This window comes from Cinclus cinclus (assembly GCF_963662255.1).
Source record: "Cinclus cinclus chromosome 1 unlocalized genomic scaffold, bCinCin1.1 SUPER_1_unloc_1, whole genome shotgun sequence".
Classification (NCBI taxonomy): domain Eukaryota; kingdom Metazoa; phylum Chordata; class Aves; order Passeriformes; family Cinclidae; genus Cinclus; species Cinclus cinclus.
The window spans coordinates 31,180-45,236 of NW_026912031.1; the positions used below are offsets into that span (position 1 = coordinate 31,180).

Sequence of the window (14,057 nt, forward strand, 5' to 3'; positions counted from 1 at the left end):
CCAAAAATCTCCCCCCCTCCCCCCCCCCAAACATCTGGGGAACAGCTGGAAATTCCCAGAAATCGTCAAGAAATCTCTCGGAAATGCTCCCAAAAATCGGCTGGGACACATCTGGAAAACAGCTGGAAACGCCAAAAATGCCCAATGATCCCCCCCTCCAAAAAAACATCTGGGGAACAGCTGGAAACGCCCAAAAATGCCCCCCAAAAAAACCCAACTGGGAACATCTGGGGAAACAGCTGGAAGCGCCCAAAAAATGCCCCAAATCCCTCCCTCCCCCCCCCCAACATCTGGGGAACAGCTGGAAATTCCCAAAAGTCCTCCAAATCTCTCAGAAAGGCCCCCAAAAAATCGGCGGGAAACATCTGGAGAACAGCTGGAAATGCCCAAAAATGCCCCCAAAAACCCAACTGGGAACATCTGGGGAACAGCTGGAAGTTCCCCTCCCCCCCCCCCCCCCCAAAAAAAGACGAAAATCTCCCGGACGCGCCCCAAAAATCCTATCGGGAAACATCTGGAAAACAGCTGGAAATGCCCAAAATGGTCTGGGAAAAAAATCCAAACCCCCCCCCCCCCAAAAAAAACCAGCTGGGAACATCTGGGGAACAGCTGGGAATTCCCAGAATTTGACAAAAAATCGCCCAAGAGATCCCGAAAATCACCCGGGAAACATCTGGAAACCCCCAAAATGGCCGGAAAATCAACCCCAGCAGGAAACAGCTGGAAACATCTGGAAATCCCCCCCAAAAAATCCTCCAAATCTCTCGGAAAGGCCCCCAAAAGTGGGCGGGAAACATCTGGAAAGCAGCTGGGAAAGCCAAAAAAAAAAAAAAAATCATCCCCAAGGGAACATCTGGGGAACAGCTGGAAATTCCCAAAAATCGTCCAAAAACAATCTTCAGAAATTTAAAAAAAAAATCAAAATAAAACAAACAAACAAAAAAATCCGCCCCCAAAAAAAACCCCACCAAAAAATCCCCCAAAAAATCTCCCTGAAACCACCCCCAAATATCCCAAAAAATCCCCAAAAATCCCCCAAAAAATCCCCAAAAATTCCACACAAAAAACCCCAAAAAATCCCTACAAATTCCCAAAAAAAGCCCCTAAAAATCCTCCAAAAACTCCCCAAAAATCCCCTTAAAAATCCCCTCAAAACTCAAAAAAAAACCCCTAAAACTCCCCTAAAAAAATCCCTAAAAATCCCCAAAAAATTCCCCAAAAAAATCCCCAAAAAATTCCCCAAAAAATTCCTAAAAATTCCCCTAAAATTCCCTTAAAAATCCCCCAAAAAACCCACAAAAAAACCCCAAAAAATCCCCTAAAAATCCCTTAAAATTCCCTTAAAAATCCCAAAAAAACCCAACAAAAATCCCCAAAAACTCCCTAAAAAAATCCCTAAAAAAATCCCAAAAAATCCCCCAAAACACGCCAGAAAATGCCCCAAAAACCCCCAAAAATCCCCAAAATTCCCAAAAACCCCAAAGAAACCCCAAAAGCTCCAGGACCCCGATCCCGAGTTCGCTGCGACCCCAAAATCCCCCAAAGAAATCCCAAAACCCCCCAAGAATTTCCCCAAAAAAATCTCCTAAAAAAAACCCCAAAAAATCCCCAAAAATAATCCCAAAAATCCTCAAAAAAATCCCCTAAAATTCCCTAAAAAAATCCAAAATCCCTTAAAAATCTTGCAAAAACCCAAAAAAATCCCCTAAAAATCCCCCCAAAAACCCCAAAAAATCCCCACAAAAAACCCCCAAAAATCCCAAAAAAATCCCTAAAAAAATCACAAAAATCAAAAAAAAATCCCCAAAAATCCCCCAAAAATCCCACAAAAATCCCTTTAAACAAACCCCAAAACCCCAAAAAATCCCAAAAAAATCCCAAAAAAACCCCAAAAAATCCCCCAAAAATCCCTAAAAATCCCACAAAAATCCCTTAAAAAAAACCCCCAAAACCCCAAAAAAAATCCCCAAAAAATCCCCAAAAAATGCCCAAAAATTTCCAAAAAATCCCTTTAAAAAACTCTAAAAATTCCCCCAAAAACCCCAAAGAAACCCCAAAAGCCCCCAAGAATTTCCCCCAAAAAATCCCCTAAAATAATCCCAAAAATCCTCAAAAAAATCCCCTAAAATTCCCTAAAAAAATCCCAAAAAAATCCCTTAAAAATCTTCCAAAAACCCAAAAAAATCCCCTAAAAATCCCCCCAAAAACCCCAAAAAATCTCCACAAAAAACCCCCAAAAATCCCAAAAAAATCCCTAAAAAAAATCACAAAAATAAAAAAAAAATCCCCAAAAATCCCCTAAAAATCCCACAAAAAATCCCTTTCAACAAACCCCAAAACCCCAAAAAATCCCAAAAAAATCCCCAAAAAATCCCAAAAAAACCCAAAAAATCCCCCAAAAATCCCTAAAAATCCCACAAAAATCCCTTTAAAAACAACCACAAAACCCAAAAAAAATCCCCAAAAACCCCAAAAAATGCCCCCAAAAAATCCCCAAAAAATTCCCCCAAAAATTCCCAAAATTCCCAAAAACCCCAAAGAAACCCCAAAAGCCCCCAAGAATTTCCCCAAAAAAATCCCCTAAAAAAAACCCAAAAAATCCCCAAAAAAATCCCCCAAAAACCCCCAAAAAATTCCCAAAAACCCCAAAGAAACCCCAAAAGCCCCCAAGAATTTCCCCAAAAAAATCCCCTAAAAAAACCCCAAAAAATCCCCAAAAAAATCCCCCAAAAACCCCCAAAAAATTCCCAAAAACCCCAAAGAAACCCCAAAAGCTCCAGGACCCCGATCCCGAATTCGCTGCGACCCCAAAACCCCCCAAGAATTTCCCCAAAAAAATCCCCTAAAAAAACCCCAAAAAATCCCAAAAAACCCCAAAAAATCCCAAAAAACCCCAAAAATCCCCAAAAATCCCCCAAAGAAATCCCAAACCCGGAGCGGCCGTCTCGGTTTTTATTGCAACGGGAATTCGGGGAGATTTGGGGTTTGGGGGGATTTGGGGGTTTTGGGATTTTTGGGGATTTTTTGGGGTTTGTGGGGGGATTTTTTGGGATTTATTTTGGGATTTTTTGGGGATTTTTAGGGATTTTTAGGGTTTTTTTGGGATTTTTTGGGACTTTTTTGGGGATTTTTTGGGGATTTTTTGGGGATTTTTTTAGGGATTTTTTGGAGATTTTTTTAGGGATTTTTTGGGATTTTTTGGGATTTTTTAGGGATTTTTTGCGATTTTTTTGGGGGATTTTTTGGGGGATTTTTTGGGATTTATTTTGGTTTTTTGGGGGGGATTTTTTAGGGATTTTTTGGGGTTTTTTTGGGATTTTTTGGGGATTTTTGGGGGTTTTTTAGGGATTTTTTGGGGATTTTTTGGGGTTTTTTAGGGAGTTTTTGGGATTTTATGGGAATTTTTTGGGGTTTTTGGGGATTTTTTTAGGGAGTTTTTTGGGAGTTTTTGGGATTTTTGGGGGTTTTTTGGGGATTTTTTAGGGATTTTTTTGGGTTTTTGGGGGATTGTTTGGGGGATTTTTTTGGGTTTTTTTGGGGGATTTTTCAGGGATTTTTTTAAGGATTTTTTGGGGATTTTTAGGGATTTTTTGGGGATTTCTTTGGGGATTCTTTGTAGGATTTTTAGGGGATTTTTGGGATTTATTTTGGGATTTTGGGGGGATTTTTTGGTTTTTTTTCTGCGATTTTTTAGGGATTTTTTAAAGGATTTTTTGGGGTGATTTTGGGGTGATTTTGGCTCTTTTTTGGGTGTTTTTTTGGGGTGATTTTGGGATATTTTTGAGGTTTTTGGGGTGAGTTTTAGGGGTTTTTGGGGGGATATTTTGGGGTGGTTTTTGGGGATATTTTGGGGATATTTTGGGGGATTTTGGGATATTTTGGGGTGGTTTTTAGGGTGGTTTTTGGGGATATTTTGGGGGATTTTGGGACATTTTGGGGTGGTTTTAGGAGTGTTTTTTAGGGTGGTTTTTAGGGATATTTTGGGATATTTTGGGGGATTTTGGGGAGGTTTTTGGGGATATTTTGGGGATATTTTGGGGGATTTTGGGATATTTTGGGGTGGATTTTGGGGCAGTTTTTTGGGCGGTTTTTGGAGATATTTTGGGATATTTTGGGGCAGTTTTTGGGGTGGTTTTTGTGGATATTTTGGGGTGGTTTTTGGGGTGGTTTTTGGGGTGGTTTTTGGGGAGGTTTTTGGGGATATTTTGGGGATATTTTGGGGGATTTTGGGATATTTTGGGGTGGTTTTTGGGGCGGTTTTTGGGATATTTTGGGGTGGTTTTTAGGGATATTTTGGGGATATTTTGGGGTATTTTGGGATATTTTGGGGTGGATTTTGGGGCGGTTTTTGGGGCGGTTTTTGGGGATATTTTGGGATATTTTGGGGTGGATTTTGGGGTGGTTTTTAGGGATATTTTGATGATATTTTGGGGGATTTTGGGATATTTTGGGGATATTTTGGGGGATTTTGGGGATATTTTGGGGGATTTTGGGATATTTTGGGGATATTTTGGGGGATTTTGGGATATTTTGGGTGGATTTTGGGGCGGTTTTTGGGGCGGTTTTTAGGGATATTTTGGGGATATTTTGGGGATATTTTGGGGGATTTTGGGATATTTTGGGGCGGTTTTTGGGGCGGTTTTTGGGATATTTTGATGATATTTTGGGGGATTTTGGGATATTTTGGGGATATTTTGGGGGATTTTGGGATATTTTGGGGATATTTTGGGGGATTTTGGGATATTTTGGGGCAGTTTTTGGGGCGGTTTTTGGGGCGGTTTTTGGGGTGGTTTTTGTGGATATTTTGGGGGATTTTGGGACATTTTGGGGTTTCCGGGGTGTGTCAGAAATGCGCCGTGACGCGATCGATCTCCAGGAGGTCGTCCAGGATCTGTGGGGGAGGGGAGGAGAGCGGTCAGGGGCTCACCTGGAACGGACTCACCTGGAACAGACTCACCTGACACTTCACCTGAGACCTCACCTGGAACAGACTCACCTGTCCTGAACCTCACCCGTCTAAGACCTCACCTGAGCCCTCACCTGTCCTTTACCTGTCCTCATCTGTCACCTCCCACCTGTCCCTCACCTGTCCCTCACCTGTCCCACACCTGTCCCTCACCTGTCGCCTCCCACCTGTCCCTCACCTGTTCCTTCACCTGTCCCACACCTGTCCTTTACCTGTCCCTCACCTGTCCCTCACCTGTCCTTTACCTGTCCCTCACCCGTCCCTCACCTGTCCCTCACCTGCCCCACACCTGTCCTTTACCTGTCCCTCACCTGTCCCTCACCTGTCCTTTACCTGTCCCTCACCTGTCGCCTCCCACCTGCCCCTCACCTGTCCCTCACCTGTCCCTCACCCGTCCCACACCTGTCCGTCACCTGCCCCACACCTGTCCCCAGGTGTGACTCACAATGTCAGGTGTGGTGCCGATTTTCTTGGCCAGCTCTCCCCTCTCCATGGCGCTCAGGTAAAGGAACCTGCTCAGCAATTCTCCGTCCAGGACGTTGCGCACGGCGTTCTGCAGGAGGCGCCGCTCGGACTGCAGCAACCTGGGAACGCACAGGTGAGACAGCTGAGGGGCAGGTGAGACAGCTGAGGGGCAGGTGAGACAGGTGAGGGGCAGGTGAGACAGGTGAGGGGCAGGTGAGACAGCTGAGGGGCAGGTGAGACAGGTGAGGGGCAGGTGAGACAGCTGAGGGGCAGGTGAGGGGCAGGTGAGGGGCAGGTGAGGGGCAGGTGAGACAGCTGAGGGGCAGGTGAGACAGGTGAGGGGCAGGTGAGACAGGTGAGGGGCAGGTGAGACAACTGAGGGGCAGGTGAGACAGGTGAGGGGCAGGTGAGGGGCAGGTGAGACAGCTGAGGGGCAGGTGAGACAGGTGAGGGGCAGGTGAGACAGGTGAGGGGCAGGTGAGACAGCTGAGGGGCAGGTGAGACAGGTGAGGGGCAGGTGAGACAGCTGAGGGGCTGGTGACAGAAATTACAGGTGAGGCAGGTGAGGGACTGGTGAGAGGTGAGGGATCAGACGGGTGAGACAGGTGAGAGGTGTGGGACAGGTGAGAGGTGAGGGATGGGACAGGTTAGACAGGTGTGGGACAGGTAAGGGACAGGAGAGAGGTGTGGGACAGGTGAGACAGGTGAGTGATGGCACAGGTGAGACAAGTGAAGGGCAAGTGAGACAGGTGAGGGATGGGAGATATGAAACGACAGGTGAGACAGGTGGGACGAGTGAGGGATGGGACAGGTGTGCCCCAGCTGTGTCCTTACCTGAATGCCTGCGAGTGCAGCCCTGCCAGGTGGGGCAGGGCAGAGCTCAGGTGTGCCCAGGTGTGCCTAAGTATCCCCAGGTGTACCTCAGGTGTACCCAGATGTGCCCAGGTGTATCCCAGGTATATCCGAAGTGTACCCAGGTGTGTCCCAGCTGTGCTTAGCTGTACCCAGCTGCATCCCCAGGTGTGTCCCAGGTGTATCCCAGGTGTGCCCAGATGTACCCAGGTGTATCACAGGTGTCCCCTTACCTGAATGCTCGTGGGTTCAGCCCCACCAGGTGAGGCAGGGTGGAGCTGAGCTGTGCCCAGGTGTATCTAGGTCTGTCCCAGGTGCCCCCACCTGTGCCCAAGTGTACCCCAGGTGTACCCAGGTATATCCCAGCTGTACCCAGGTGTGTCCCAGCTCCACCCAGGTGTGCCCTTACCTGAATGCCTGCGCATTCAGCCCCGCCAGGTGAGTCAGGGCGAAGCTCAGGTGTGCCCAGGTGTATCCCAGGTGTACTGGGGCGTATCCCAGGTGTACCCAAGTGTCCCCAGGTATACCCAGGTGTGCCCAGGTGTATCCCAGGTGTATCCCAGGTCTACCCAGGTATGCCCAGGTGTGCCCAGATGTATCCCAGCTGTACCCAAGGGTCCCCAGATATACCCAGGTGTGTCCAGGTGTATCCCAGGTGTATCCCAGGTCTACCCAGGTGTGCCCAGATGTATCCCAGGTGTACCCAAGTGTCCTCAGGTATACCCAGGTGTGCCCAGGTGTATCCCAGCTGTACCCAAGTGTCCCCAGATATACCCAGGTGTGTCCAGGTGTATCCCAGGTGTGTCCCAGCTGTCCCCAGGTGTTCCCAGGTGCGCCCTTACCTGAATGCCCGTGGGTTCAGCCCCGCCAGGTGAGGCAGGGCGGAGCTCAGCGCGTTTTGCAGCATCAGCAATCTCCTGTAGGTTTTCTCCTGCATCGGCAGCAGCAGCCCCAGGCCCCCGTCCAGAGTGGCTGCGGGGACCCCAAAACCTCAACCCCAAAATCCGACCCCAAAACCTCAACCCCAAAACCTCAACCCCAAAACCTCAACCCCAAAACCCCGACCCCAAAACCTCAACCCCAAAATCCAACCCCAAAATCCGACCCCAAAACCTCGACCCCAAAATCCCGACCCCAAAACCTCAACCCCAAAACCTCAACCCCAAAATCCGACCCCAAAACCTCGACCCCAAAATCCCGACCCCAAAACCTCAACCCCAAAATCCGACCCCAAAACCTCAACCCCAAAATCCGACCCCAAAACCCCGACCCCAAAACCTCAACCCCAAAATCCGACCCCAAAACCTCGACCCCAAAACCTCGACCCCAAAACCCCGACCCCAAAACCTCAACCCCAAAATCCGACCCCAAAATCCGACCCCAAAACCCCGACCCCAAAACCCCGACCCCAAAATCCGACCCCAAAATCCGACCCCAAAACCTCAACCCCAAAATCCGACCCCAAAACCTCAACCCCAAAATCTGACCCCAAAACCTCGACCCCAAAATCCAACCCCAAAATCCCGACCCCAAAATCCGACCCCAAAATCCCGACCCCAAAACCTCGACCCCAAAATCCCGACCCCAAAACCTCGACCCCAAAATCCGACCCCAAAATCCCAACCCCAAAACCTCGACCCCAAAATCCAACCCCAAAATCCGACCCCAAAACCTCAACCCCAAAATCCGACCCCAAAACCTCAACCCCAAAATCCTGAACCCCCAAATCCCAAAATCTGAAATCCCGGAATCCCAAATCCCGGCACCCCCAAATTCCAGAATCCCCACCTGCCCCCCAGGTGTGCCCAGGTGCATCCCTGTCCCCAGGTGTGTCCCTCACCGAACCAGGTGATGTGTTTGTTCTGCCAGGTACGTCCCTATCCCCAGGTGTGCCCTGGGCGTGTCCCAGGTGTGTCCCACCTGTCCCCAGGTGTGCCCCATCCCCAGGTGTGTCCCACCTGTCCCCAGGTGTGCCCAGGTGCGCCCCTATCCCCAGGTGTGCCCCAGGTGTGTCCCACCTGTCCCCAGGTGCTCCCCTATCCCCAGGTGCGCCCCAGGTGTGTCCCACCTGTCCCCAGGTGCGTCCCTCACCGAACCAGGTGATGTGTTTGTTCTCCCAGGTGCTCGAGCGCCGGTTGGGTCCGTCCCCGTGGCCGCGGCACGGCGTGCGCCAGAAGGTGTTGACGTGCGCCCCCACGTGGAAATCGGCGCGGCGCAGCAGCCGCAGCCCCCCGAAGGATTCCTTGGCTGGGGGAGAGACAGGACGGGGTACCTGGGCTCACCTGGGCTCACCTGAGCTCACCTGTGCTCTCCTGTCCCCACCTGAGCTCACCTGTGCTGTCCCATGCTCGCCTGATCTCACCTGACTGACCTGCGCTCACCTGATCTCACCTGTGCTCACCTGGCTGACCTGAGGTCACCCGAGCTCACCTGGCTGACCTGAGCTGACCTATCTCACCTGCGTTCACCTAAACTTACCTGAGCTCACCTGTGTTCACCTGAGCTCACGTGGGCTCACCCGTCCCCACCTGAGCTCACCTGTGCTTTACCTGAGCTCACCTGCCTCACCTACATTGACCTGAGCTCACCTGGCTGACCTGAGCTCACCCGAGCTCAGCTGTGCTCACCTAAACTCACCCAAGCTCACCTGAGCACACCCTATCTAACCTGAGCTCACCTGGCTGACCTGTGCTCATCTGTGCTTTACCTGTGCTCACCTGTGATTTACCTGTGCTTTACCTGTGCTCACCTGTGCTTTACCTGTGCTCACCTGTGATTTACCTGTGCTTTACCTGTGCTCACCTGTCTCCACGTGATCTTACCTGAACTCACCTGTGCTTTACCTGTGCTCACCTGTGCTTTATCTGTGCTCACCTGTGATTTACCTGTGCTTTACCTGTGCTCACCTGTCTCCACGTGATCTTACCTGAACTCACCTGTGATTTACCTGTGCTCACCTGTGCTTTACCTGTGCTCACCTGTGATTTACCTGTGCTTTACCTGTGTTCATCTGCTCTCACCTGTGCTTTACCTGTGCTCACCTGTGATTTACCTGTGCTTTACCTGTGTTCATCTGCTCTCACCTGTGCTTTACCTGAACTCACCTGTGATTTACCTGTGCTTTACCTGTGTTCATCTGCTCTCACCTGTGCTTTACCTGAACTCACCTGTGATTTACCTGTGCTTTACCTGTGTTCATCTGCTCTCACCTGTGCTTTACCTGAACTCACCTGTGATTTACCTGTGCTTTACCTGTGTTCATCTGCTCTCACCTGTGCTTTACCTGTGCTCACCTGTGATTTACCTGTGCTCACCTGTGCTTTACCTGTGCTCACCTGTCCTCACCTGTGCTTTACCTGTGCTTTACCTGTGTTCATCTGCTCTCACCTGTGCTTTACCTGTGCTCACCTGTCCCCACCTGAGCTCACCTGGCCCCTGCCCCGCTCACCTTCAGGCAGGTACATGTACACCAGCAGGTTCCGGTCGCGGTCGGACACTGGGGGGGAGCGGAACGGGGGAGGGGGGGGTTGGTAAAATTCACCCAAATTCACCCAAATTTAACCAAATTTAACAAAAGTTACTAAAATCACCCAAATTTAACCAAATTTAACCCAAATTTACCCAAATCCAGCCAAATTCACCCAAATTAATCCAAATTCACCCAGGTTTAACCCAAATTTAACAAAATTCAACCCAAATTCACCCAAATTTAACCAAATTCACCCAAACGTAAACGAATTTAACCAAACTCAGCCACATTTAATGAAATTTATCCAAATTCAACCCAAATTTAACCAAATTCAACCCAAATTTAACCAAATTCACTCAAATTTAACCAAATTCACTCAAATTTACCCTGATTTAACCCAAATTTACCGGAATTCGCCCAAATGGTCCCGAATTTACCCAAACTCAACCCAAATTCACCCAAATCTACCCAGAGTCACCCAAAACCCACCGGAACTCAAACCCAACCCACCCCAAACCCAACCCAACCAAACCCAACCCAACCAAACTCAACCAAACCCAACCCAACCCAACCAAACCAAACCCAACCCAACCCATCCCAACCAAATTCAACCCAACCCAACCCAACCAAACCCAACCCAACCCAATCCAACCCAACCCAACCCAACCCAACCCAAACTCAACCCAACCCAACCCAACCCAACCCAACCAACCCAACCCAACCCAACCCAACCCAACCCAACCAACCCAACCCAACCAACCCAACCCAACCCAACCCAACCCAACCAACCCAACCCAACCAACCCAACCCAACCCAATCCAACCCAACCCAACCCAACCCAACCCAAACTCAACCCAACCCAACCCAACCCAACCCAACCCAACCAACCCAACCCAACCCAACCCAACCCAACCCAACCCAACCCAATCCAACCCAACCCAACCCAGTCCAACCCAACCCAATCCAACCCAACCCATCCAACCCAACCCAATCCAACCCAACCCAACCCAGTCCAACCCAACCCAACTCAACCCAACCCAACCCAACCCAACCCAACCCAACCCAACCCAACCCAACCCAACCCAATCCAACCCAACCCAACCCAGTCCAACCCAACCCAACTCAACCCAACCCAACCCAACCCAACCCAACCCAACCCAATCCAACCCAACCCAACCCAACCCAACCCAAACTCAACCAAACCCAACCCAACCCAACCCAACCCAACCCAACCCAACCAACCCAACCCAACCCAACCCAATCCAACCCAACCCAACCCAACCCAACCCAACCCATCCCAACCCTACCCAACCCATCCCAACCCAACCCAACCCAACCCAACCCAACCCAACCCAACCCAACCAAACCCAACCCAACCCATCCCAACCCAACCCAACCCAACCCAATCCAACCCAACCAAACCCAACCCAACCCAACCCAACCCAATCCAACCAAACTCAACCCAACCCAACCCAACCAAACCCAACCCAACCCAACCTAATCCAACCAAACCAAACTCAACCAAATCCAACCCATCCCAACCCAACCCAACCCACCCAACCCAACCCAACCCAACCCAACCCAACCCAACCCCTCCCCCCCGCGCCGGGCCGTGTCCGTACCCAGGAATCCCAACTGGGTTCCGTCCACCATGAAGTCCACGCTGTAGACCTCCAGCGGCTTCGCGTCCTGCCGGGGACACACCTGTCACCGTCACCGCACCTGAGCGCCCCAAGAGCCCTCCAAGAGCCCCGAGTGTCCCTCAGGTGTCACCCAGGATTCTCAGGTGTCCTCCTGGAACCCTCAGGTGTCCCCAAAAAATGTCCCCCCAGACCCTCAGGTGTCCCCCAGGACCTTCAGGTGTCCCCAGAATCCTCAGGTGTCCCCCAGGACCTTCAGGTGTCCCCAGAATCCTCAGGTGTCCCCCAGGACCTTCAGGTGTCCCTCAGGTGTCTCCTGGAACCCTCAGGTGCCACCCAGCACTCTCAGGTGACCCCAAAAAATGTCCCCTAAAATCTCAAGTGTCCCTCAGGTAACCCTCAGGACTCTCAGGTGTCCCCCAGGACCCTCAGGTGAGCCCAAAGACCTTCAGGTGTCCCCTGGAACCCTCAGGTGTCCACCAGGACCCAAAGGTGCCACCAAAGACCCTCAAGTCTCACCTGAGACCCTCAGGTGTCCCCCAGCAGTCCCAGGTGTCCTCCTGGAACCCTCAGGTGTCCCCAAAAAATGTCCCCTAAGATGCTCAGGTGTCCCCAGGACACTCAGGTGCCGACTGAGACCCTCAGGTGCCCCAAGCGTCCCTCAGGTGTCTCCTGGAACCCTCAGGTGTCACCCAGGACTCCCAGGTGACCCAAAAAATGTCCCCCAAGACCCTCAGGTGTACCCAGGACCCCTCAGGTGTCACCCAGGACCCAAAGGTGCCACCAAAGTCCCTCAGGTGTCCCCCAGGATCTTCAGGTGTCCCCAGAAAATGTCACCCAAATTGTCAGGTGTCCCTCAGGTGTCCCTGAAGATCCTCAGGTGTCCTCCAGGACCCCTCAGGTGCCATCCAGGACCCCTCAGGTGTCCCCTGGGACCCTCAGGTGTCCCCCTGAACCCTCAGGTGTCCCCCGGGACCCTCAGGTGTCCCCCAGAACCCTCAGGTGACCCCAAAAAATGTCCCGTAATATCCTCAGGTGTTCCCCCAAACCCTCAGGTGCCACCCAAGACTCTCAGGTGTCCCAAAAACCCTCAGGTGTGGTTTGGTGGCCCCAAGACCGACTTGATAGCCCAAAGTCTAACTTGGTAGCCCTATAGGAATTTGGTAGCCTCAAGATCGGTTTGGTGGCCCCAAGTCCACTTCAGTAGCCCCAAAGCCATTTTGGTAGCCCCAAAGTCGATTCAGTAGCCCCACAGGAGTTTGGTAGCCCCAAAGCCGATTTGGTAGCCCCATAAGAGTTTAGTAGCCCCAACATGAATTTGGTAGCCTCACAGGAGTTTGGTAGCCCCATAGGAATTTGATAGCCCCAAGACCGATTCGGTAGCCCCAAAGCCAATTTGATAGCCCCATATGAGTTTGGTAGCCCCAAAGCCGATTTGGTAGCCCCAACATGAATTTGGTAGCCCCATAGGAGTTTGGTAGCCCCAAAGCCGATTTGGTAGCCCCACAGGAGTTTGGTAGCCCCACAGGAGTTTGGTAGCCCCAAGACCGATCGGGTAACCCCGTAAGAGTTCAGCAGCCCCAAGGGCATTTCGGTAGCCCCAGGGCCACCTCGGTAGCCGCGCGGCTAACCCGGCTGACGAGGGACAGGGTCTTGCTCTCCTCCTGGTAGCGCAGCAGCGAGATGCTCTTCATGAGGTCGGCGGCCAGGATGAAGCTCTTGACGCTGATCATCTGGTGGATGTAGAGCTGCGTGTCGATGAACGCCATGCCCGTCAGCTCGTTGTCCTTCAGGCTCCACAGGAAGATCTGGGGGGCACAGGGACACCTGGCTGGAACCGTGGTGGCCACTGACACCTCCTCGGTGGCCACCGACAGCTCCTCGGTGGTCACCACATCCCAAACCCAACCAACGTTGAGTGGCCACCAAGGTTGGCTCATTGGCCTTAAGGTTCCATAGGAAGATCTGGGGGGCACAGGGACACCTGGCTGGAACCGTGGTGGCCACCGAGAGCTCCTTGGTGGCCACCGACACCTCCTTGGTGGTCACTGACACCTCCTCGGTAGCCATGGCTACCTAAACCCAACCAACGTTGAGTGGCCACCAAGGTTGGCTCATTGGCCTTAAGGTTCCACAGGAAGATCTCGAGAGCACAGGGACACCTGGCTGGAACCGTGGTGGCCACCGAGAGCTCCTTGGTGGCCACCGACAGCTCCTTGGTGGCCACCACATCCCAAAACAAACCAACGTTGAGTGGCCACCAAGGATGGCAAGTGGTTCTTCAGGCTCCACAGGAAGATCTGGGGGGCACAGGGACACCTGGCTGGAACCGTGGTGGCCACCGAGAGCTCCTTGGTGGCCACCACATCCCAAACCCGACCAATGTTGAGTGGCCACCAAGGTTGGCTCATTGGCCACCAAGCTCTGCAGGCGCATCTGGCAAGGACCATGGCAGTGGCCCAGGTGTGTGCCCAGGTGTGCCCAGGTGTACCTTTTGCCCGATGGCGGACACCAGGTAGCCGTGGCAGTGGCCCAGGTGTGTGCCCAGGTGTGCCCAGGTGTGCCCAGGTGTACCTTTTGCCCGATGGCGGACACCAGGTAGCCGTGGCAGTGGCCCAGGTGTGTGCCCAGGTGTGCCCAGGTGTGCCCAGGTGTACCTTTTGCC

At 51.7% G+C, this 14,057-nt stretch overlaps 1 protein-coding gene across 1 annotated transcript in view; it reads right to left on the reverse strand.

Moving 5' to 3' along the window:
* Nucleotides 1-3,056: 3,056 nt before the first annotated feature.
* Nucleotides 3,057-14,057, reverse strand: part of CPSF1 (cleavage and polyadenylation specific factor 1) — a gene marked incomplete at its 5' end in the record, with an annotated part of 50,241 nt that continues 39,240 nt past the window's right edge. The window contains 7 exons of the mRNA XM_062514100.1: nt 3,057-4,891; nt 5,412-5,550; nt 7,126-7,255; nt 8,375-8,530; nt 9,732-9,779; nt 11,375-11,441; nt 13,024-13,200. Coding sequence (XP_062370084.1) covers nt 4,844-4,891; nt 5,412-5,550; nt 7,126-7,255; nt 8,375-8,530; nt 9,732-9,779; nt 11,375-11,441; nt 13,024-13,200 — 765 coding nt within the window. The remainder of the gene's footprint in view (nt 4,892-5,411; nt 5,551-7,125; nt 7,256-8,374; nt 8,531-9,731; nt 9,780-11,374; nt 11,442-13,023; nt 13,201-14,057) is intronic.